The 25,771-nt window shown below is 40.3% G+C and overlaps 2 protein-coding genes across 3 annotated transcripts in view; one reads left to right on the top strand and one right to left on the bottom strand.

Moving 5' to 3' along the window:
* ZCCHC14 (zinc finger CCHC-type containing 14) overlaps positions 1–13,444 on the top strand; it is a 60,917-nt gene extending 47,473 nt beyond the window's left edge. Inside the window, exons 6-13 of one of the 2 annotated variants that reach the window (XM_006926743.3) lie at positions 2,602–2,696; positions 2,776–2,830; positions 3,956–4,235; positions 5,642–5,733; positions 6,084–6,211; positions 7,179–7,319; positions 7,404–8,873; positions 10,358–13,444. In XM_006926743.3, the coding sequence (XP_006926805.1) occupies positions 2,602–2,696; positions 2,776–2,830; positions 3,956–4,235; positions 5,642–5,733; positions 6,084–6,211; positions 7,179–7,319; positions 7,404–8,873; positions 10,358–10,413 (2,317 nt within the window). In that variant the 3' untranslated portion in view covers positions 10,414–13,444. The remainder of the gene's footprint in view (positions 1–2,601; positions 2,697–2,775; positions 2,831–3,955; positions 4,236–5,641; positions 5,734–6,083; positions 6,212–7,178; positions 7,320–7,403; positions 8,874–10,357) is intronic. The other variant, XM_015600540.2, reaches the window with a different exon arrangement.
* Positions 13,445–15,763: 2,319 nt separating this feature from the next.
* MAP1LC3B (microtubule associated protein 1 light chain 3 beta) overlaps positions 15,764–25,771 on the bottom strand; it is a 12,002-nt gene continuing 1,994 nt past the window's right edge. Inside the window, exons 2-4 of the mRNA XM_006926742.3 lie at positions 21,565–21,620; positions 18,435–18,541; positions 15,764–17,564 (exon numbers count right to left, since the gene is read on the bottom strand). Of these exons, the coding sequence (XP_006926804.1) occupies positions 17,390–17,564; positions 18,435–18,541; positions 21,565–21,620 (338 nt within the window). The 3' untranslated portion in view covers positions 15,764–17,389. The remainder of the gene's footprint in view (positions 17,565–18,434; positions 18,542–21,564; positions 21,621–25,771) is intronic.

Below are 25,771 nucleotides of genomic sequence, written 5' to 3'. Positions count from 1 at the left end.
CAACATACAGACAGCAACCAATGCTGAACTACATCTGGAGGGCACACACAGCCCACATAAGGGACCTGGCTCAAGTGACCAGAGAAGACTGCCACTGGGCCTCACAGGACACTACTACATAAAGCCACTCTATTAAGACCGGGAGACTTAGGAGCCCTACCTAATACATAGAAACGAATACAGGGAGGCAACCAAAATGAGGAGACAAACATGTTCCACATGAAAGAACGGAACAAAGCTCCAGAAAAAGAACTAAACAGAAGGGAGACAAGCAATCTACCAGATGTAGAGTTTAAAACACTGGTTATAAGGATGCTCAGTGAACTTAAAGGAAGAGTAGATGAACTCAGAACTTTAACAAGGAGATAGAAAACATAAAAATGGAGATAGAAAACAAAAAAGAACCACTCAGAAATGAAGAATTTAAGAACTGAAATGAAGACTACATTAGAGGGTATCAACAGATTAGATGAAGCAGAGGATTGAATTTGTGATTTAGGTAAGGTAGCAGAAAACACCCAATAGGAACAGCAACAAGAAAAATTCCAAAAAATATGATAGTTCAAGGGGCTTCTGGTACAACATCAAACATAGAATCATTCACATCAGGGATATCAGAAGGAAAAGAGAGCAAGAAATTGAAAACCTATTTGAAGAAATGACAGAAAACTTTCCTAACCTGGTTAAGGAAATAGACATATAACTCCAGGAAGTTCAGAGAGTCTCAAACATGTTGAACCCAAAGAGGCCCACACTAAGACATGTCATAATTAAAATGCCAAAGGTTAAAGACAGAATCTTAAAGGCAGCAATAGAAAAGCAATTAGTTACCTACAAGGGAGCACCCATAAGACTATAAGCTGATTTCTCAACAGAAACTTTGCAGGCCAGAAGAGATCAGCATGAAATAAAGTGACAAAAAGCAAGGACCTACAACCAAGGTTACTCTACCCAGCAAAGCTATCATTTAGAATCAAAAGGCAGATAAAGAGCTTCCCAGACAAGAAGAAGCTAAAGGAGTTCATTACCACCAAGCCAGTATTATAGGACATGTTGGAGAGACTTATTTAATAAGAAGAAAAAAGTCTATCAAAAATATGAATGATAAAATGGCAATAACTACATATCAACAATTACTTCAAATGAAAAAGAATTAAATGCTCCAATCAAAAGATGGGATTGCTAAATGGATAAGAAAATAAGACCATTACATATTCTGCCTATAAGAGGTTCATTTCAGATCAAAAGACACACAGACTGAAAGTAAGAGATGGAAAAAGATACTTCATGAAAATGAAAAAAGAAACTGGGTAGCAATACTTACACCAGAGAAAATAGGCTTTAAGGCAAAGGCTGTAACAACAAAGAAGGTCCCAGTAATCCCACTTCTAGGTAATTATCTGAAGAAACACGAAATATTATTTTGAAGGAACATGTGCATCCATATATTCATTGCAGCATTATTTACAATAACCAGGATATAGAGGCAACCTGGGTGTCCCATCAGTGGATGAATGGATAAAGAAGAGATGGTACACATATACAATGGAATATTACTCAGCCATAAAAATAAAAGAATGAAATCTTGCCATCTGCAACAACATGGATGGACCTAGAGGGTATTTTGCTGAGTGGAGTAAGTCATACAGAGAAAGACAAATGCTATATGATTTCACTTACATGTGAAATCTACGGAACAAAAATAAAACAAACTCATAGATACAGAGAACATTTTGAGGGTTGCCAGATGGGAGGGGATTTTGTTGGGTGGGTAAAAAGGGGGAAGAGATTAAGAAGTACAAATTGGCAGTTATAGAATAGTCACGGAGATGTAAAATGTAGTATAAGGAATGTAGTCAGTAATAATTTAATAACTAAAGTGTCAGATGGGTACTAGATTTATTGGGATGATCATTTCATAAGTTATAATTTATATAGACAGTTATCTAATCACGCTGTTGTACACCTGAAATGAATATAATATTGTATGATAACAATAATTGAAAAAAAACTTGAAAAGGGAAAAGTATATACCACAATTTAATGTAATTTTGATAGTCTTATGAAATAAAATCTGATTATTGGTTCTGCCCTAAAGTTGAAAGTTAAAGACTGTTCCGGAGTAAAACTAAGGCCTAATACAAAGTCACCTAGGCCAAGTTTTCTCTGGATCCTGGAGCCCATCCTAGCACGCTGGTTTTGTAAATGTGCAGGGAAGGGCAGGCCTACTGCTTGGGATCTAGGACTGGCACCAACATCTTGGTGCCCAAGACTTAGTTTCTAGCATAGTGGCTACAAATTCCTGATGATTGTGATAGCCCTGATTGCACCCATGTTATAACGTTATAGCTCACTGTCCATATGGTGAGCCTGAGAGACTTGATTCATACAATGTAATATAGTGTAAATAAGGGAAGGGAAGTAGGGAAACAGTATGAATCATAACAGTGATTAAATCAGGAAGAATATAGGTTAAGGCACTTCTGTTTTACTTTTCCCTCTACGATATATTTTTCTTACCTGAAAATTAAAATTTCTCTCCCAACAAGTTTTTGGTAATACCATTTTAATGTCAACAAAACCACTTTGTTTAATTTTTAGGTATTTGGCTTCATTACCTTCTCATGTACTGAAAAATGACCACGTTAAGAAATTTTTCAGCACTTCGTCTCCCACCCAACAGCTTCAAAGTCCAAGTGAGTTTGTAAAATGTGATTAAAGAAAAATAAAAACATTTTTATTGTCTGTAAATTTTATAATTATCTTAATTTACAGGTCCTGGCAACCCTTCCCTTTCTAAAGTCGGTACCATGATGGGTGTGTCTGGAAGGTGAGACTTCTACCATGAAACCCACACATTTCAAATCAGCATTGTTACAGAGGTTACTTTTGGTTATATATAAATAATTGTGTCTAGAGTTAAGTTGTTCTTGATCTTAGTCTTGAGTTGTTCTTGATCTTAGTCTTGAACAATGTTGAGAGAAGAATTGGATAGAGATAATCCAATTTAAGGTTTCTAAAGCAAAAAGGTTCTCTGAGCCACTGGAATTGGAATTCTCAAGGACCCCTATTCCAAATGCCAGTTTCTGGGCCCTAAACATTCTAGGAAACCAGAATTTCTGAGAATCTTCATTTTTATAAGCTCCCAGTGAGCCAGAATGCCCATGAGGTGCCAGAGTGCTGCTCTAGGTGCCCTCTGTCCTCACAAGGCCCAGTGACGATTGTAGGAGTGCTCACATGACAAATAGGCTGCCTTTCTGACTGACAGCTGATGTTGAAATGGGTTAACATCACAGAGAGCATACACGTGCGCATGTTGGGTAAAGACCTAGTCAGGTTATGAGGTCTTTGAAAGCGCTGGCTTTCTTCTTTACCCTTTGGTCTGGTATGTAGTGAGCACAAAGTAAACATATGCAGGTTTGGAGTTTAGGGTGGAAGGGGCAATTATAGAAAGTAGAGTGCTTTTTGTTCCTTCCAACTTCTAGGATTTACTTTTCCAAAAAAATTAATTTTTTGTATTAAAGATTTAGGAGTCAGTTTTAATTTATAATTATCAATATCATCCTGTGATAAAAGTAACAGAAAGAAACTAGGCAGCTCAGCCAGAGGTCTGGTGGTGACACACGCATACATACGTACACATGTACATACACACAGACATACTCTCAAGCATGTGCATACAAATGTATGTCTATACATATGTGTACACATGCTCTCAAGCACATCATATAGGTGAATACATTGCATGCATGCACACACATACACATGTGCACCTACAGACATTGAACTTTAGGGTGGTACTGTGGTAGGGCAGGGGAGTGGCAGAAAGGGCTCCGAGGTTAGCAGTGGACTTGACCGCAGGTACAATCCGAGATACAGAAGCTGGTTCTTGCATACCTCTAATAGTGATCTTCAGTGGAGGTCTATTGAAACCACCTGTTTATTGTCCTTGCAGACCTGTGTGTGGAGTGGCCGGCATCCCGTCCTCTCAGAGCGGTGCCCAGCACCATATGCAGCACTCAGCCAGCACGGCCGCCTTGCCCCACTGCTCCCACACAGGGGGTGGGGGCTCGGCACTGGCTTACCGGACCCAGATGGACACCTCACCCTCCATCCTAATGCCTTCCAATCTACAGACTCCTCAGACCCAGGAACAAAATGGGATTTTAGATTGGCTGAGGAAACTGCGTTTGCACAAGTACTATCCCGTCTTTAAACAGCTTACAATGGAGAAGGTATGTTGGCTACTAAGTGTAGAATTTGCTTGTTTTCTCAGGTAACCTGTCTTTCTTCTGACCTCATTCCTAGAGGAATTGAGTTGAGTTTTAAACTATGTGTATGTGATGTGGAAATCACACAGCCTGGTATTTTACACCTACAGATGCGTGCTCACTGGAGGGTGGCAGTGGACTGGCATTTGAAGGCTGCCTGCAGTTGAAGCAAAAACTGGAACAGGCTTGGTTGTAAACAAACAGCTTTTTTAGGCAGTTTGGGGTCTTTGAAAATGAGATATTCTGTATGGTATGAAGGATCTTATGTCTCTAGCAGTCCTGCAATAGATAGAAATAGTGAATTCTGGTGTCCCCCCATGCTCTACCCCCTGCTCTATCTTAGATGTCTTTCTATGTAGGCCTGTGCATGTGCTGAGGCTCAGCTCAGGAAGGCCAGTTCTGCAGGGGCCCAAACACTTCGGTCTACGTAAGCAGCTCTCCAATGATCCAACTTGCTTTAGGGTCATATAGCTGAGGGAATAGATGAATTTTATGTCTGTCAAGCAATCCTTGCATAGGAATTATGTTTTTTTGCAATAGTTCTGATGAGCATTTTTTCACTGTTAAAAAAATTCTGTAATTTAAGTATTGGTGTCACTGATGAAACTGAATTGGACCTTTGTACAGCGTTTGAACTCTCAGCTCCCCCTGCTGGATACAGTGACTTGGTGGCTTTTATCTATGTAAAATTTTTATTTGTCCAAAAATCTGCAATTGAACCTAGAAATCCAGTTTTTACTACATAATAAAGAACAAATTTTAAGTATATTTGTAATACTATCGGTTTAGAATTCATAGATCTTAACTTTGGTTATGGATCAGTTTTAAAAGTTTTAATCTAATGTATAAGTTGAAATGGCTAAAATCAACCAGTGTCATTTGTTTGCTTAATGTAAGGTTGGTGGGTAAATTAGCCATTCGATTTGGATGGCGTTTACTCTTCTGGATCACTCGCTACCAAAGTTGCACTTGTCCCTAAAATGATGATGATTTCAAGAAAAAAGAGCTGTTAAACTGTCCAGTTGAATTTAAGGGGGGTGTTCCAGGGAGGGAGGAGGCACTCATACAGATCGCATCTCTGTCATCACCTGTCTGCACAGCTCAGACCTTGCAGGGACCCAGTCTTCACCAGACTGTCATGAGGTGACTGTGCCCTTTAAACGCAAAACGAGCATCTTATATTTTGAACTATGGACACCAAAATATTGAGCAAGTAAATGTTTTAGTGTTCCTAAGTCTTTTATTATCTAGTTAAGTTTGACCTGTTTCCATACCTTGGAGGTAGAATACGTTTATTATACTCCAAGTTCTTTGTTTTCAGAATCCTAGTTAATTCTTAGTAACTTTGTAATTTGTTTCTTCTATGGAAGTTTCTGAGCCTTACTGAAGAAGATCTAAATAAATTTGAATCCCTCACCATGGGAGCGAAGAAAAAACTCAAGACTCAACTGGAGCTGGAGAAGTAAGTGTGAAATTGTTCGGAAATGTCTGTTCATTTTACTTTCTGACATGCTGAACAGAGAGAGACTAGGACTTACAGTGTTGTTACATATCAGTGATTGGATTACTTTTGATTGCTTATCAAACCTGATTAATGCTTTTAAAAATCTACAAATGTGGCTTCGATTTGCCAGGAAAGGCCTTTTGTAGTGAATCTGACAAATTGAAATGTGTTATTTTCCATCCTGGACACTGTTTTGATAGAGATCACCTTTGTGTAGACTGCATGTACTTAAGCAGAGTTGTGAAACATCAGGTTTTTCAGCAGAAGAATTTAAAATTCACTTGTTCCCATGCTTTCTTATTGCACAGGGAGAAGTCAGAGAAACGGTGCCTGAACCCCTCAGCCCCACCCCCGGTCACCAGCAGCGGAGTGGCCCGCGTCCCCCCCACCAGCCACGTGGGCCCCGTGCAGACAGTGCGAGGCACCCACCCTGCAGGTAGGTGAGGGCTGGGTCAGCTCTGACATGTGGATCGCAGTCTGTTCCTTTTGATAATAGACATCAGAACACACCTTTTTGGTACTAATATTTTTTAGTATTTACAATGAACTGTTCCATTATTTTAGCTTTTATAGTCCCTACCATAGGAAAATAGAAGGGTCATTTGGCTTAGAAATTGGAGACTGGTGACCCACCTGAAGTTTGGCCAAAAGAATTAGATCCAAAAACTACTATGGTGAGAGGAAAAGAGCAGGAAGTATACAAAATAGGTGAAAACATCTTTCTTCCCGAAGATGGGGCACAGAAGTCATGTTTTAGGTCATTGCCTGGCAGGTCCATCTTGAGATTCTCCTTAATGCCTAACCACCAGCCTTCCTGCTCTGTCTGGGGACTCGAAGTTTCAGTGATGTCATTTTTCAACTACCATCCCCCTCCTCCCCCTGCCTCTTCCTCTCCTCGGAAAAAGGTTGAGGACCCCTGTAACAGTTGCCCTGTTGTTTTCTTATATAGTAGAAGCAGCAAGAGTAACTAAACGAGGAAGGAAAAAATGCCAGTGTATCTTTTAAGTGGTTATTTGAGTAAAAGGTCCTGTGTCCCTCAGCCTCATAAAAACAGGGATGTTTGTGAACGACTACTTTCGTAGCACCATGCTGGTTTGGGAACCCTTTTTTCCTATTCTCCCCTGTTTGAGTAGGGAGGCATTAGAGCATCTGGCTGAGAGTACTGCTGTGTTTGCATCTGCCACATAACTAGCCCTGTGACCTTGGGCAGTTTTTTCATTAAGAACCTCAGAGCCCTGTCTGAATATGGAAATAATTGTACCTGCCTCCTGGGGGCTGACTTCAAGAAATCTGCATGATAGATGTAGCATGGAGGTGGGTGAGGAGGAGGGACCCCTGTCAGAGTCCTGTGGCACATGGACTTGGGCGCCACCTTTGGACTATCACTTGTCCCTTCTCTGCAGCGCTGCGGGTGGAAGTGGAGCAGCCACCTCACCAGACAGCCCGGGAAGGCAGCTCCTCTGAGTGCTCCAGCTCCTCGCCTAGCCCCATGGGGGTGCAGGCCCGGGAAGAGAGCTCAGACAGCGCCGAGGAGAATGACAGACGTAAGGGTGTGCGGTGTGGATGGCATGGTGCTGCTTCTGCCCTGGCCTGTGGAACTATGCTGACCTCTTTGTTTCCATGTCTAGGTGTGGAGATGCACTTAGAGGGCCCCGATAAGGAGAAGCCTGTCATGCTACTGAATCATTTCACTTCAAGTTCCGCCAGACCCACAGCCCAGGTTCTCCCCGTGCTGAATGAGGCAGGCTCCAACCCATCAGGCCACCATCCCCTGCCTCCGCAGATGATGACCACAGCCTCACACATTGCACCCATCCGAATGCTGAATTCTGTGCACAAATCAGAAAGGGGAGGCACAGACATGAAACTCCTCTCATCTTCTATGCATTCACTGCTGTCTCTAGAAGAAAGGAATAAAGTCTCTGGACCAAGAAGCAGCATCAAAGTGGACAAGAGCTTTGGCAATGCCATGATGGATGTGTTACCCACGTCTGCCCCACATCAGCCCATGCAGGTCCTCTCTGGACTTGCTGAGAGCAGCTCGGTGTCACCCACCGTCTCCTTTGGTCCCCGCGCCAAAGTTGTCCATGCATCCACACTGGACAGGGTGATCAAGCCAGCCCAGCAGCCGGCGCTGGTGGTTGAGACGAGCACCTCTGCTGTGGGGACATCCAGCACGGTCTTCCATGTGGCCCGGCCACCAATCAAACTTCTGGTGTCTTCGTCTGTCCCTGCGGATTCTGCTATTTCTGGGCAGACTTCCTGTTCTAACAATGTGCAGATCAGTGTGCCCCCTGCAATAATAAACCCTCGGACTGCTCTGTACACAGCCAACACCAAAGCTGCCTTCTCTGCGATGAGCAGTGTGCCCGTGGGCCCCCTGCAGGGCAGCTTCTGTGCAAACAGCAACACTGCCTCCTCCAGTAGCCACCCTTCCCCGTCCTTCCCAAACATGGCCACTGTGCCCAGCTGCCCGGCCCCCAGCTCCAGCCCTGCACTCTCCTCGGTCCCCGAAAGCAGTTTCTACAGCAGCAGTGGCGGCGGCGGTGGCAGCAGCTCCCCTGGGAACATTCCTGCCTCTGCTCAGAACCACCACCACCACCACCACCATCAGCAGCCGCCAGCACCCCAGCAGCCCTCACCTGGCCCACCGCCCGGCTGTGTCGTGTGCACGTCGTGTGGATGCAGCGGGAGCTGTGGCTCTGGTGGCCTGACTGTCAGCTATGCCAACTACTTCCAGCACCCGTTTTCGGGGCCGTCTGTCTTCCCTTTCCCCTTCCTGCCCTTCAGCCCCGTGTGTGGCAGCAGCTACGTGGGCACCCAGCAGTATGGCAGCAGCGCCTTCCCAGTCGTGCACTCGCCATATGGCGGCAGCGTGCCCGCCGAGCCCGTGCTGGGTGGCCAGTCCACGTTTGCCGTCCCGCCCATGCAGAGCTTCATGGCAGGAGCGGCTGGTGTGTACCAGGCCCAGGGCTTGGTGGGCAGTAGCAACGGTTCCAGTCACAAAAAGAGTGGCAATCTCTCATGTTACAACTGTGGGGCCACCGGTCACCGTGCTCAGGACTGCAAGCAGCCGTCCATGGACTTCAATCGGCAAGGTAAAGGCGGGCTGCGGCCGGCGAGACTCCGGAGGCAGACCGGCTACACTGGCTAGCAGTGCAGCTCTGCCCAGAGGAGAGGTGCAGGCAGAGGTCGCTGTTTATGAAAGTAATAGTAAACTTTCTTCTTTTTAAAGCAAAAAGTAGTTTTTCAAATGCTCTTTGAAAAAGCACGAAATTCTTAGTAGGCTGTGAAGCCCCCAGAAAGAGGGTTACTTTGGTTCTAAGACTGTCTTCATGATTTCAGCCTGCTCCTCATTCTAGAACATGATGAACTGGCGGTGGAGAGGGGCTGTCTGGCCCAGTGGCTCCTTGGTCTGTTACTTCTTCCCGTGACTGGGGAGCAGGTGTGGGTGATTTAATGCCACCCCTCCAACCTTTAACTGAAAGCCTAGGGCATAGCACGGGTTCAGATGCTACAGATGGACTCAGTGTCCCCACTTCTGTTCTCCTCCCTCCAGGGTGGCCATGGCTGTTGGTATGTAGGGGGGGGTGCATGATGTCATCTTTACTGCGCTACCATCTTCCTTCCTTCCTTCCTTCCTTCCTTCCTTCCTTCCTTCCTTCCTCCCTTCCTATTAGGAGTTTTTGTTACACGTTCTCATCTAATTTCCTGGGCTCATCATGATAAAATCCTCCAGGGAGAGGAAGGAGAAGCTGCTTAATATATGAATATATGTGAATATTTTCATTACTTCTCTATCCTCTAGAACGTGACGGTCAAGGCTGAATCCATCTAAATGACTACCTTTTTTTTTCCAATTTGGTAAAATGAGTGAAAGTACTACCCTGTCCCTCCCTCCCTCCCTCCCTCTCTTTTTTGTCTCCTTTAGTCAAATTCAAGTGTATATCTGATGTACTTATTACAGCGGGTTTGTTCTTGCTGATGGTTTTAGAAAGATGATTAAACTGGGCATTGGGAAAATTGAACCCAGCTCTGTGACTATTCACTGTGCAGCCTTGAAAAGTCACTTGATCTCTGTAGAATTGAGGGTTGCTCTGGACCTGTGATTCCCAGACCTTCCTCTGCCTCTTAGTCACCTGGAGAGCTTTAAAGACAACTTGGACTCAGTAGGTCTGGTGACAGGCGGGGGCAACTGTGTGCTGTGGCCACTCCTGTTGCTAGGGATGGTGCTGCGTCTCCTGAAGCAGCAAGCCCAGAGCCTGTGGCTCTTGACCCAGGGAAGTGTGCACACTGGAGGGCCCACCAGTGTGTGCTGTCGGAGTTCCAGAAAAAATGTCCCTTAAGTGTAAAGGAATGGCTTGGTAACTCTTTAGTCATTTCACCTTGTCTGATTTTATAAATTAATAAAATAGTCTCCAGTTTAGGGGGTGGTAATGGGGATGACAGTGGTTAGAACAGGTCTAGATTTCTAGCACCTGAATCTTGACCAGTGACTCTGGAAATAACTTTGGACAAATCGGTTGGTTGTGGTAATTCTACAGTGATTCAAATTTGATCTTTCTTTTTCCCCTCTCTCTAGGTACTTTTAGGTTGAAATATGCCCCTCCAGCAGAAAGTCTGGACTCCACAGATTGATATTTTTCTCTGGCAACAGAACACTATTAAGCCATGGAGACATAAGGAAAATTAAATACAAAACTGAGAAGTCTAGTTGCTGTTGAGCTTAATATTTTTAATCCAAAGGTGCTTTACTTTACTAGACTGGATAGGAAATATAGCATAGGAGTGCATCAAACTCAAGTTTTATTGCCAAAATTCTAGATTGGAGCTTGATGTCAGGACTTGCCTAGTGGGTATCTTCAGAGCGGGTGAAATTGCCCACCTCCACCCTTGGTTGCAATGCAGAGACCTCCCGTCTCCAGAAGAGCATTGCCGTAATTGGTCCTTCTAGGCTCACACGTAATTCCAGGGCAGCTACGCGAGATCGGAATCGAGAACTGAAGGTTGGAGTTCTCCAAGTGGAGTTCCACCAGTCGGACTCTTGACACCCCTGGGTGAGGGAAAATGTCACCTTTGTTTTGTTTTGTTTTGTTCCTGAAGTGGGTAGGCACTAATTTCTGGGCTTTTTAAGGATTGCACTACAGAAGAATGTAAACTGATGTCAGTCTCTGCAGCTCTGGGAGACAAAACTCCTAGAGACTAGTCAGTGCAAAACACTCAGAGAATCCATTTTTAAAGAGTTGGCACCAGCAGGCTATATGACTTAGTATACACAACAGAGATTTTAGTATTTACTTCCCTTCTTTAAAACACTTTTAGCAGTTTCAGGTTTTTAATTTTTTTTCTGCAAATAAATTTAAACTACATTACATAGAAATAGTTACTTGCAACAACTTAATTTCTAAGGGTCCAAGTCCCAGAGAATCCCTAGTTGTCAAAGCATTGAGAATCTCTTCCTTCCCAGCCCTTCCATAGCTTTGAGTCCTGTCATCTTGCACAGCGAAGGATCTCCTTGCAGAGACATGGTAACAGCACTGCTTTTGTGAGTTGGCTCTGATGGATGCTACCCATCCTTAGTGAAGTTTGCAAGATTTTTTTTTTTTTTTTTTAATTTCACACAGACTTCCCAAGGACCCCAAGGCTTATTACTGCTAAGATTCACACTTGAGACACACATTACAACAATACAGTCCTGTAATTTATGAGCAAAAATTTTGAAGTTTTCTCTTGTCAGTGTCTTTTGTATTAGGCTGTGTATTAATAGTTCTTTTAAAAATTACCTGTAAAACTACAGTAGAAAATGGTAAGACTCTGAAAGAGACCACAGTACAGAGCTACAAGATCTGCAGAAGTCTAGTTTTATCAAGGTGGGAAATAAAGTCCTCACCACATAGCTCTCAGTTTCACCCCATTGGAATGAGAGAGCTTTTTGGTATGAAATTTAGGGACTTAGATCCTTAAGACTAAAGGGAATTTTCTGCTCAAGTAATGTTATTTTAAATGCTAAAACCTCAGTATTAAAATATTGATTGGTAAGGCTTTGCCCGGGGCTTTTCCAATTGAATAGTTATTAAAAAAAAAAAAAAATCACATATTCAGATCATTCTTAAAATGGAACAATCAGCCTCAGGCAAAATTGGTGTAAATCAAAAGAATACCCTAGAATTTGAGGCATTGTGATATATAAGGTTTCAAATTTTGAGATTAGTTTCCTGCCTTTATGGAAACTAAAGCAGAAAGTTGTTACTTTTTTTTTTTTTTAATGACAAGGCTTTTAGTTTTTAGAGTTTTATTTTAGTAGAGTTTTATTTCTATGCAATGCAGAATTGACAGACCTCTGTAGTCTTCTCTCTTCCTGGTACACAGTATTACATACAGTTAAGCAATGGTGATGCTTACAACTGGTTTTTTGGGGAATGTTACATTGATCTCTTAAATTATAAACACTACAAAAATGTCAAAATAATGAGAACTGACATAACTTTGCCTTAAAGAGTACTAGACTGGAACTTGTCATACTATGTTAAAGGAAGACTTAGAGTGTTCATTGATGTTTACGATTTTAATATTTCCGAAGGCCGTTACAGTGGCCTGGATATGTGCTGAAAGCCAAACTTTTAAATTTTTTGGTTTTTTTTAAACAAAGAAATATTTTAAATAAATCCTATTTCAACACAGTGAACTCGTTGAAAGCTGTCTCATAAGAAAATATCATATTTAGGTTTTTTGTTTTAATGGTCAGTATCGAGGAATGAAAGTGTCTGCTGTTACCCTTCTAATTATTTTGATAAATATTAGAGGTTAGCATTAAATACAACAAAATTAAAACAAACTTCAATTCTAAGTATAACATTCACATTGAGGTAAATAAGTTCAGACATTGTGTAGCTGCGTTCCGGTTATCAAAGGTCTTAGAAAAATTCCCAGTTTCTTTGAAAGTGCGAGTGTGGTATGACATCACCAGTGAAGTCACTCCAAGTTGAGAATTGTAAAACATAAATATGAGATACACAGGACACAAAGTGCCAATCTGTGAGATCTCTTCCCAAGTGAATTGCATACTTGGACTTGGGAATATTTGCTAGCAGTATTATCTCTGATGAATTTCTCTCCAAAAGCAACCAAAGTCAGTAAGGCTAAACATTTTGCATTTCCTCAGAAGACATCATTAGTTAGAAACACAATTCAGACTGACCCTTTCAACTAATCATTTTCCTGAAGTTATAGGCTGTTTCCAAATGCTGTGGCAACCAGGTAGGTGTGGCCTCAGTCACTTTGCTCTGTGTAGTCTGTCGTATTAAAGTTTCTAACCCCATTTTTTATTTCCAAGAATGGGGAAAGTGGAATGTACAGATTGAAGTAGAATACAGTGTTGGGATGAAACAACTATTTAACCTTTTTTGTTTTTTTTTTTAAAAAGCAAAACACTCGATTTTCTACCTTATTTTCTAATTTTTATTTTATGGTAATACTGAAAATTGGCAAGTGTTTAATCATTAAAACTCCTAATTGCTGAAGAGCACTGAGGAAATGGGAGCTAGCACTTCTAATAAAAAGACATTTATTTTTTTGAAAGCAGATATGTGATTGGTATTAAAAAAAAAAAAAAAACAACCAGCATCATCTATAATCTCTAAAAGATTACAGGAGTCAGCTTGTTAATATAGTAGTTAGTAGGTTGAGTATTTTAATACACTATTTAGAATTCTATAGGTCCTTTATCACAAGAAGTCAACATAGTTAGTTTACACTACACATTATGTATGGAGGCGCAGTAGCAGTGGTAGTAACTTTGCCTAATGTCACACAGCTGTAATGTGTTTCCTGTTTGAACACAGGCTGACTGAGGCTTGCACTCGTCGTCCACTCACTCCAGTGTTTCTAGTGAGCACTTGCCGAGCGGGAATTGGGTTGCACCCTCCTCACTCCCTATCATTTCGTCACTCTTCCTGCTTCTGTGGTGGTTTATTTGATGCCTTGCTAGTTTTACATAATGATAACTAATGGTGTTATATGTATAAGAGTCTTAAGGGTTGTAAGGGAAACAGTGTCTCTGCTCAGCTCGACCACCAGTCTCAGATGGGTCTGTAGAACCTGATGCTGTCGCCCATCCTTTCCAAAGTGCAGGTGACTCCCAAAGAATGAGTCAGGTGACATTAAAAGCCATGGGTTCTGAAGAGGCTCAATTATTTATTGAAAAGTCCCAAGGTTCTGCAAGTGAGTATCTCTAATCAACATTCGCAAAATTACTGTGCTGGTTGAGGCCAAAGGTCAATGTTACTACACTGTTAATGGAGGGAGGGGAGCATCGGTCCTCAGTCCCGGGTATTGTAACAAGCCCCTCACATGCGTCAGTTCTTACACGCACAAAGACAAAGGCTTTGGTACTGAAACTGAAGACCTCGTATACTCAAGAATCTTCACAGCTTCTATTGGACATATTTTCTTTTTAGGAATGAAGGAAAATTCTCCCATTTTTGAGCCATTCTTTTGTCAATTCTACAAAAATGCATGTAACTTTATAAATATTTTTAAAAGATATAGTTTTGTAAATATTTAATATTCTGCTAATTTGATTTTGAATTGTAAATGTCAAGTATTCTGTTTTTGGGGTTTTTATGTTTTATTATACTTTGTTAAAAAGGAAAAATTGTACATTTTTAGAATGTTTTTATGAGTAAATTTAATGTACGGAAAATAAAAATTAAAAAAAAAGCCGTTTCATTTTGTTAGGTCATCTCAAAATATGAAGCACATATCTTTTCAAACAAACCACAATTTTTGGTACAAACTAAGAAGTCATTCCTGTCTTCTTCCCAGCTTTACAGAAGGGATACTTGCTCTTAATTTTCTATCAAGTTTCCCAGGCTTTAAAAAGATGTCCTTGGTATTAACAGAAATGTGAATTCTTGATTTGGGGTTTAAAGATGTTCCAGCTGTAGGTTCCATTAACAATCAAGGCTGGTGTCAGTAGATCTAAGCATCTTTTGAATGTTTCCACATGGGTGGTGAATGTGGCATGCATGTGTCATGGCATCTAAAGCTCCATCTTCTTTGGATTTGGGAGGGTGGCAATATAATGAGCATGGCTAGGACTGCATTGTTGTCCTGAGCAGTGCCAGGCACTAGGGGGAGACTCCTGGTGCCTTTTCCCCATAGAGATCCCCAAGACCTTTGGGTCTTTTCAGGCCTGTGGTTCCCTAGAGGAAAAAGAATGCATACACAATGGTTCTAGGTATGGTCAGGGCTCCTGTCAGGGAAATGACATCAGGAGACAGCTGGCCCTTCCTGGTACCCACCAGCAGCCCTTGAGAAGGAGGGCCTTACTGTTTGGTTACTTCCAGGACTTATGGGATGTCTTGAAGGAACCATGCAGGCCAGGCCCCTGAAGATGGAAGACAAGTGCACATCTGCTGACAAACTCGGGGAAGCAGAGCATTCCCTCGTTTCACTCCCTGTACTCATAAAAACATTTCAGTGCCTACTTCAATTTGAGTTGAGTCCAGAGTTTTCCAAATGAATAGCACCACTAGCCTGGGGTTTGTACTATATCTTCACCTTATGGAGCTCCGTACGGTCATCTGAGGTACCGCAAGCCATGCAATGCCTTCTTGACCACACAACACACTCCCAATTCCTTTCTTTTACTTTGTTGTTCATTTAAAGCAGGTTTTCAAGTGTTTATGCCCACAAAACACCTAGGTCTCACATCCATTCTCCTCATACTTTGTGGCATGTGAGTTTTCAAGAGATTTAGTTTTGTAAGAACAAGACCAGGTGGCCCAACCTAAACCAAGATGAGGAAGGTGCCCATGTCAAGACAGCCCTTCAAAGGTGGGTGTCCTTCCACCCAGCTGCTCCCCACCCCCGCACAGTGAAACCAGCTTGAACGTTCCTTGTTAGGAGCGGTAGTTTCTTGGCTTTGGCTAGTACAAGTATGTGGGATTGCAAGTCTCAAATACTGATCCATTAAACTGAGCTTTGATGACAGTTTTTAGTTGTGCCTTTATTCACCTTAAAAATGTACTTGTTTTAAAGATCCTATAAACATAGAGTGACCACCCACTAATGTGGGATACGTCACCCCTCTCAGCATGGTATTTTTTTTTAAAAAGCAGAATTTCTTACAGGAATCTTATCACACAGTAGTTACAAGAATGTCAGGTATGACGTATACAATCTAAACAAGACAGGCTGATTAAGAATACATAATGTAAAAATATACATATTAAAAGTTAGCCATGTGGACAGATGCATGCAGCAGGAGGAGTAGGTAGGTGATGGGAGGTTGGTGGTCGAGGCCCCATAACACAGTAATATTGCCTTATCCCCCCATTACAGTAAATAACTTCCACTATCTGATACAGGTATTCCACACATCTAAATATACAAGGGCAAATCACGACGTCGTCTAAAGTGGTTTGTGATCTTTCTGTGATACTTCCATGAAAATACGGTGAACCTCATGCTGGTAGTAAGAAGCATTGGTTATTTATTCTAGGTGGACTTGGGAAATGTTTAATTTTTGACATTAATATCTGTCAAGAGAATGTCTCCTTTTACTATGTTTTCTTCACAACTGACATGCACCTATAGTGGGGAGATTTTGATGGTGGTTTGACCTAATAGTGATAACTGAAATACTCTTAAAAATATAACTTTTTAATAACATATTAGCCACACAACATAAAACATGGATCATCTACAGCTTTAAACCAAAAGGAAGAGGAAATGCATCTGAATTTTAATGCTTTTTAGTTTCAGGATTCTGTAGTTTCTACCACTGTCCTAAAGAATGAAACTGATACAACTGCTTGTTTATTTACCAAAGCAGGCACTAGTCTGAGCTCTTAGAGAATATCTAAAACAAGAAATGTCACTCTTTTTTTCTCTGGGCATTTTAAGAAACTAGACCAAAATTGTGAATTATTCAAGGTTCCTGTTGAACAGTGGTGTTTTTCTGTGTGTTACTATTTAGAGAACAAACCAAGTAAGAACTCCCTAACACTGTAAGAGCATTGACTTGGGGTATACATATTAGGAATCAAGAACCTTGAACAGCAGTTCAGAGTTTTCTTATACACTCCCATTTACCCTGCTTTTTGCCAACTATTATTATGGCAAATGCTTTTGGAAGGGAGCTATGCTTGACAACTTATACTTAAAGATCCTCTAACAGATTTCTCTAGTTGAGTAGAAATCCTTCTATAAAAAGTTGGCAGGTTCTGTGAACCTAGAGAAAAAACTTAACATCTCTGAATGCTCAAATTGCAAGTTCCTATTGTGAAAAGAGCATTGAAATAACTTGAAGGTCTATTTTATTGGTAACTTAGAATGCAAAGTATTTTATTTTTAAACTTCTAATTTGAAAACAAGACAGCCTAGGTTAAATAATATAGTTTTCCAAAGCTGAATGTGCTCATTTGGAGCTTTTCTGTTTGAAGTACAAAAAAACAAAACAAAACAAAAACTTCCTAAATCTCCTAGGCAGGAACACTACTGTTTTGATGATCTGTGATTAGATGAACTGATCAATCTCAGTTGGTAACATCCCTTTTTTCCCCCTTGGTAAGGGTTTAAAAAATTCTAGAACAGATGCATTTTTCTAGTCTTACACCGACAATTTCATTCCAAATGTCTCCTGAGAGGCATATACCATATACAGGAATCCATCTTCATCCTTCTCACTTTCATACACTTCCGAAATTGGCGTGGACACGCTCACCATGCTGTGCCCATTCACTAACAGGAAGAAGGCTTGATTAGCATTGAGCTGTAGGCGCCTTCTATTGAAAGAAAACATGAAGAAATATTGATACACCAGTAAGTAGGGAGCATGTGTAAAAATCTCCCACCCTAATCAATTTAAAAGTATAAAGATTTTGTAAATACTGCTTCTGGCAAAATAAAGTGTCTACTGATGACTAATATTTCTTCTCACAAAGCATAGGACATTTTCTATGATTATATTCATAATCAATATTAGCGATAATCCTTGATAGGTTATTCTTACTACCTTCCTGAGGCCAGTTTTAAACTAGTATGCTATGTGAAGAACCATTAGTGTTTAATGTGAGAAAAACAGTTCAGAATATAATTTACAAACTAAGATCTAGGCTGGTGTAATTTATTACCATTCTGCCAAGCCTACATTTTTTTTTTTTTTTAAATTAACCCCCACCCCACTTCCACCACCCCTGACCTATGGATGTTGCCGTCTCCCCTTAAGAACTGGATCTCGGAAGTCGGGGCATCTCCTCCCATGAGCTCGCGGGGCACACCTGGGGCCTGGCGCACCTGAGGCATGGGTCGTGGCTCCGCTGGGGCTCAAACCCAGGACTTTCTGCGTGTAAAGCAGACGTGCTAACTACTACTCTAAGGAACCACCGGCCTACATTCCTTTTTTTTTTTTTTTTAAACTAATTTTGCCATGTAAAACTTGTAACTTCTGATTAATGGACAAATCTACACTAGATGGTATGATGAATCAGAAGGGACATGAGATCTAGCAATTAAATATAAAACTCAGAAATGAAATATTCTATAGTTTTATCAAGCTTGCACAGATTTTAATCACAACTAGACTAAAGATTTATCTATAAGTCTAATGAAGAATGATAGGTTAGCCAAAGTGGGGAAAAAAAAAGTGACAATACCTAATTATCTTGATGAGTTCACTCATGTTGACGTGATCAGGTACAAGGAACTTGGTTTTATCCAGGACAGGAAGCTGCTTCTCACCCTTGTATCGTTCTATTATCACCTAGAAAAGAAGCCAGAAAAGTGATTTTAAAATAGCCACTAACAATGAAAAATAGTTAAAATACTTCTTATGCTGTAACTGGCACAGCCGAATGGGGTTTAAAATAGCACATTTGTTAGTTTCTTCATTCCTCTCCTGTAAAGAGTGATCATTTATTAGCTTAGACTCTACCCTTACAAAATATGGTACACAAAAAACAAAGTAGCTGCCACCAGGGAGATAAGTGGGGTGGCGAAAGAAACTTTGCTATGTATTTCGTTATTTGGAATCATGAAAATATACTAATCAAAAAAAGATCCCAAGCCTTACAAGGAGAGGTTGGGTAGCAGCTTAAAATGTAAAGATCTGAATCTCTATCATTTTTAATATCACCATTTCCTGTGACATGGCAGGAGCCTTAATAAAAATATAAGGTCTCAATTATGGTAATGGATGATTTTTTTTTTTTTACACTAGAGACGTTTCTCTATTTGACATGGAAAAAAATCCTAAGTAAATATTTGACAAGTAGAGACGATGATTAGCTAGTTCTGGAGACAAATCTAATACAGAAAGACGAAGATTCTTTCATTTTGATAAAATATTTTTGCTGTTTCTTTAAAGTTAAATACCTTGAACTATGCAGGTAACAAAAACAGTTACACATTATGAAGTGAAATAAATCCATCAACTCCTTGCCATGCTTCCTTTCTGTAGACAAAATTTTTTTTTTTTTTTTAGTTCTAAGCTGCTATAAAAGCTCTAACTACAGACTGGCGATTGCTTTTGAGCCTCATTGTCATCTGCTTACTGAGCACCACAGACATCCTTCTCCATGTACAGCAAGAAGCTGTACCATCACAAGAAGCTGAGAAAATCTTTATAAGACCTGCCTGTGTAAGGCCAAGTAAAGCTGTCATCACCTTCCTGGTTAAAATGCAGAGTTTAACCATGAGGTATGTTCAAACATGATATCCACAAGAAGTATCACTGGGTAGACTACACTTGCCAAGATTTAAGTGGTAGCAGAAATCAGAGGCAATGCAGAAATCTTAGATTCTTGGCCCAGGAAGAGGCAGCAGTAGAAAAAGAGAAGAAATTCAAGACCCTAGAATCCTTCCATTAAAGGAACACAAGCAGCCTGGAAAATGTTGACCATGGATACTTTCCGCTCTAGTAGCTGAGTCTGTTCTACTTTGAAAAGAGCTGTTCTAGCTGCTCCTACTTACCATGTGGTAGTGATCCCGATGAAAATACAATCACCTATAAATAACTGATTTACTTTTCAGTTCTTACTTTATTTTTCCTTTAACTTCTAATTTGGAAGAGAAGATGTACAAGTAATGGGATAGGGCATGTGGCTAGATCTGAAAAGTGACTTCTCCACTGTTTTCACTTAGATGGAAGGGCTATGGAAAGGAGCACAGAAGAAAAAGCCACCATTGGAGAAGAGACCGGAGTGCCAGGGAGCTGCCCGTGCCTTGTCCGTCAATTCATACAACCATCCATCAGTCCTATTCTTGACATGTGAGTGCCTGTGCGAGTCTGCTTCTCAATTTGTTCATGGTGTCATAAGCACATATTTGGAAATACAAATGTGTGATTTCTGCAAACAAATCCCTGAAACTACTAGCAGAAAAAGATGACTTTTAACATACACAGATATTCACATTTCAAATGTAAGCTGTGGAGCAAATCTTGGCAGACTGTCAGGCTGGCTATTTTTTCTCAATGATTAGTACCCTCTAGCAAAAAGACAGCAGGCACTCAAAAGTGGGGGGAAAAAAAAACAAAAAAACCCACCTTAAAATGAAGGATATTTCCCAGAAGACACACATCCAAGCCATATACTGACCCCAAGTGTGAGGACAGATTATGAAATTTCAAACCAGTCCAAGGAAAACAGGGAATATCTTTTACTGTAGAATTCCACAGTTGTGAAACGGCTGAGCAGACCCATCTTACTCTGTTTTCTGTGCACCTTACAGCCCAACCCCATAGATCTTTTATCTTCTTCCCCCTCACTGGTATGAGATGACTAGTCAGAAGACCAAACATGACAGCTTCTACAGAAGTTTGCAGTGGAGTTTCTTTATAAGTGGTCTACAGAATTTGTAGGAGGTAACAACCATGTACCCAGAATTATGCAAATCTTTCCAACAACCACATGGGATGGATGGGGTTCTCTTTTCATTTTACAGATGAGAATGTGGCAGCTCCTCTCAGAATTTTAGTAACTAGCTCAAGATCATTCAGTAACCTTGAACCAAGGGCCTGAACTTTGCCTCTATCTAAAACCAAAAGTTCCTTTTGACCATTTCTCTCTAGACCTAGTTAGTGACTCAGCAGAAACCTATTTAAGGTCTACCACCAAAGGATTCAGGGCAAAGGATGCTGTTGGCTGGGTACAGCAATAAACATTTGAGGCCCTTACACATGACAAGAAAAGAGTAGTGTTTTTTCTTCCATCTCCTGTGAAGAAACCAAATATAAGAGACTTCTCTGGGGCATCAAAAGTCAGGCAGACTGGAATGTGCAGTCATGTTTAAATCCTGAGAACTACTAATTTTCTCACAGCAGTAGTCTTTGCTTTCTTTAGAAGACAGTAGATATTTCCTTCTATTGATTAAATACTAAAAGTTGGAGTCCCTCTATCCCTGTGCCCCCAAATACGTTTGATTTGTAAGGTAACATTAAGACAGCAAACTCAGACTTAGGCAGCAACAAAATGCAATCAACAAACTCTATTAAGATGTCTCAGTTTGCTGGGAGTCAGGAGGCCTGGCCCTTCTCCCTCAAGCTCTGCACCCCGACAGGTGCACCGCGCCACACCTTGCCAAGGAAGATGTCTCAATTCCACGTCATGAAACTGACAGGCAATTTCATGTGAAAATGAATTTCTAGGAATCGTATGTCTAAGGATTCCTGTAGAAACCTGTCAGGTAATTCCATATAGCAGTGTTGTATTAAAGTTGTACTTAAGCCGTGCTCTCTTCTTTGTACATACATTAACCACTGAAACATAGGTACCTGAGACTACCTACCGGGATTTTGGTTGGATGCTGCTCTCGGATAAGTCGGACATCTTCTACTCTTTGTTCTGCAATGAAAGGAAGAGGCGTAGGCATTATTAAGGGACCAAATGCAGCTTCTTTCTTGCATTTTTGCTGGTGACTTCCATATCTGAATTCACCTATCCTTAGCTGTGGCAGCGCAAAACAGCAAACATATCGTTTTTAGAACTGAGAGAAATCAAGAACTAACACTTCATGTCTGGTAAAGGTTGGTATGCAAGGTCCAAGGCAATTACATGGAAACTAACATTCAATTACATGGTTCTATGAAGTGGTATGACATAAAACCAGGGATACAGAATTCCTAGTTTTAAGGGTTTGGGACCCCAAGTTCATAGTCATATGTAATCCTCAGATTAACTGCATGGAATTACCAATCTCCTCCAAGGACTCCTACCGCCCATCAATTTTTGTGATTTTTTCACAGTTTAAGTTGGTATACAAATCCATTATAAACCATAGATCCTTTGAGGCAATTTTCTTATTACTTCCAGCTTTTTAATGATATAATGCTTAAAAGAAACTGCCTAAGAAAAAGGAACATGGAAAAAAAGAATGCCCATTTGAGTTTTAAGTAGTTTTGCTCAGGTGCCCAAAATAAAAGTTTAAAGCACAAAGTCTACTGTTGAATACTTTTTTGAGAATGTCTCTGTTCTCCTCCTTAATATAATCACTTATTTATACTTTTAACAACTGTACTAGAGTCTCTGGGGAATATAGGAGAAAACCAAGCCAAGTCCAAATTCAATAAGGTGACAATATAATTAGACCGACATGTCATATATAAAGTAATATGTGAACCTATAATTAAGATGACATTAATTAAAACCTTCCAATAAAAAATTAACAAAATCCCCTTGATTTATTATGGTAGGATTCATTCTCATGATGTTTGCAAATAAATGATCAGTATCATAAACTTCCTGAGAAAGTGCTTATACTGGTGGCTCCAGAAAAAAGATGCTATATAAATATGAATTTATTTGAATATCATTACCAATTTAGTTTGGACTTAAAAAAACATTTTAGTATTCATCATAAAAAGTATTAAAATACTTCCCATGTTAAAATATGAACATATAAGTTCTATTTCTATTTTCCCACCCAACATTTCTAAATCAGTTTCTAAGATAAATTACTAAATATAAACAAATTTGCTATAGATAAAGAAGACTGCAAACTCATGGATTTCTAACAGTGCATATTCCTATTCAATGCATGAGAAAGATAAATTGAGCTCCTGTAAATAATAAATTTAACCTAGCAGTTTTCATCTGTGATACTGTGATTTATAACAAGAAATATATTATTTGGTCCTGGCACAGAGATCCCCCAAACCTTAGAATTTTCTAGGTGATATGAGTGATACAGATGTCTGTTATTTATAACAAGCTCCTTTTAATCACACCTGAGTTAACGTTGAGGCGACTGTGAGATAGCCTCTAAGGGTAGGGTTGCCAGGGGAACCAACCACTTTTAGAGGGCTGGAACTTTTTGCCCCACCTCAACTACCATGGAGGGGAAGCGGGGAGGAGAGGAGGAGGGCCGGAGGGCTGGACAATTACTCCGATGGCCAATGCTTTAATCAGTCATGCCTATGTAATGAAGCTTTCATAAACACCCAAAAAGACAGGGTTTGGAGAGCTTCCAGGTGGCACACACTAATCATGGGGACAGAAGCTCCTGTGCTCAGGACTCTTCAGGACTTCACCCTATGTATTTCTTCATAGGCCTATTCATTCACATTCTTTAAAATACCTTGTTATAATTCAGTAACCTAGTAGGTAAACGGTTTTCCTGAGTTCTGTGAGTCATTTTAGCACCTTAATCAAAGATGAGGGGTTTGTGAGAACCTGATTTATAGCCAGTTGGTCAGAAGCACAGGTAACAACCTGCACATGAAATCAGAGGTTGAAGTGGTAGTGGGGGAGGTGCAGTTTTGTGGATCTGACACTATCACCAGGTAGACAGTGTCAGAATTGAGTTAAATTGTAGGACAACCAGACAAACTGCTTCATGTGTGGAAAACCCACATGTCTGATGTCAGAAGGAAGGAAGTGTTTAGTACTGAATAGAGGAGACATACAGAAGGAAGATATTTTCCTTTACATCATCCTTTGAACCCTCCTCTATTTCTGAGGCTGTTGATTTCTCTTCATGGCTCTAAGACCAGTCCCTATCACTGTCCTACCCCAGAAAAAGTGCTCTACCATCTAGGCTTAGCTCTCCACAATAAAAACTTCCATTTAGTCAGGGCAGATTATTTCAGAGGTTAAGGGAAATACAATTTAATTCACTCTAGCAAATTAATGATAACTTTTTAATATACTCTGGAATATGTTCTGCATTTAAAAGCTTACCCTAATAAATCTAAAAAGTAAGTGGAAACATTTAAGCAGAAGAGAAAGAGATTTTTTTTATATACAATTTAACATTTATTTTGGTAAATGAAAAGGGAAAAAACAAAATAGGCTCTAAATGTGAGGTTTCCAAGTCAAACTACACTGTCAAAAGTTTTATCTTGATTTATCTCCAAAATATGGCCCTAAAAGACAAAAATGATTATTTTTATTAAGGATAAATGACTTCCTTAAGATGAAAAGAGTAGCACCAAGTCCCATAGGAATGTCTTTAGTGTCTTGGCCAGTTGCAATGAAAATCAGTGGTGAGCCTGAGGTAATTGAGTAAATATGGTATATGCTGATGCCTCATTCTTTTTGAGTAGACAGTTATTTTAAGAGGCCAATCAACAGTACATTTGATAGGAGCACATCACCAATAACACAGATCAAAGGCACATAAAAAGAGCAATTTTTTAACTCAACTATTTTCTTAATGCTGTAATAATCTGTTTATCATTTGTCTTCCTCAACAGAGTGCCCTTGGCAGTCAGGGACCCAGCTCTAGTCATCTCTATATTCTCCCAGGGGTCAAGCTTGTACATGGAAGATGGTTAATAAAAAAAATGAAAGCTGTAAAATGGAAATACTGATCTAAATGCATATCAAAATATACTTATCCAGATTCCTTTTCTCCTGTCTCTAAGAATCCTTTAAGCTTTACAAACAGATAAAAATAGAGGATAGGAGTCTAAAGTGTCTTAGTTTACCAACATATCATTTGCAAAGTTGCTTTGAGATTCCTTGGGGCATTTAAAGTAAAACTTCACCTACATACATTTTCCAGGATTTATTTCACTGAATGAAACAGAAGCATATTTTCCCCAATCTACCTACAAATCATAACTGTAATATCCAATCCATCAATGAGTGATGACTTGCTAAGTTAATGGGATGCTACCTAGATTTTGGCATAAACCTCACCAGTCTACCTATTAGAGTAGTTGGAGCTATTTATTCTAGACCAATATATGAACTTCCCCGAGACATGCAAAACCTTTCCTTATTAATGGAGAAGCTTAAGACGAATGTTTACCATTGAATCTCAGCAGAACAGTGTCTAGGAATTGGATCTGTTATTAAATAAACTGGGCAACCCCAGAAGAAAATGGAGTGAACATTTGAGAAAACTGAATCCAAAATTGTTTGATCAAATATAACTTTTGAAGTTCATTATATTTTTAAAAATATCTGCAAGGATATACTATGCCTTCTGACTCAGAGTATTGATCTACTTCATGTAGTGGAAATGACGGCTACCTACCAGAGAATGGAAGAATTCATGTCACAAGGTTAAAAGTACAAGTCCAGACTCTGCCACTAGGTGGACCATAATCTTCACCTCCCTGGGCCCCACCCAGTTTCTTTGGCTACAAAAGGAAGGGGTTGTTTTGGGTGTGCCCTAAGATCCATTTATTTCAACTCTCAATCCTTGTAGAAGATATCAGCAGAGCTATATTCAACTTAACCTAAATTTACTCACTTGGAAAGAAGGCCTGCTCTAGCTAACTGGGGCTGGTCCTAGGTTCTTTAAAAAGGTTTTTGCCAAAGACTTGATTTTCCTCTTTTACTGTGCTACAAATCTCTAAAAATTGTCAGTGCTGTTACGATAAGCAGGAGCAAGGAAAGGCAGTAGCCATTAAAAGATAACTGATAAGTTTTCTACAAAATTACTACTAAAGAGATCTGTAAAAGGAGGAGAGGGCAGTTAAGAGGAAATCCCAGATACAATATATATAAGATATATATGATACACTAAAGGGGGAAAAAAAATGGGC

This window comes from Pteropus alecto, unplaced genomic scaffold (assembly GCF_000325575.1).
Source record: "Pteropus alecto unplaced genomic scaffold, ASM32557v1 scaffold7, whole genome shotgun sequence".
NCBI classification, from domain to species: domain Eukaryota; kingdom Metazoa; phylum Chordata; class Mammalia; order Chiroptera; family Pteropodidae; genus Pteropus; species Pteropus alecto.
This window is presented reverse-complemented; position numbering and strand designations above follow the sequence as displayed.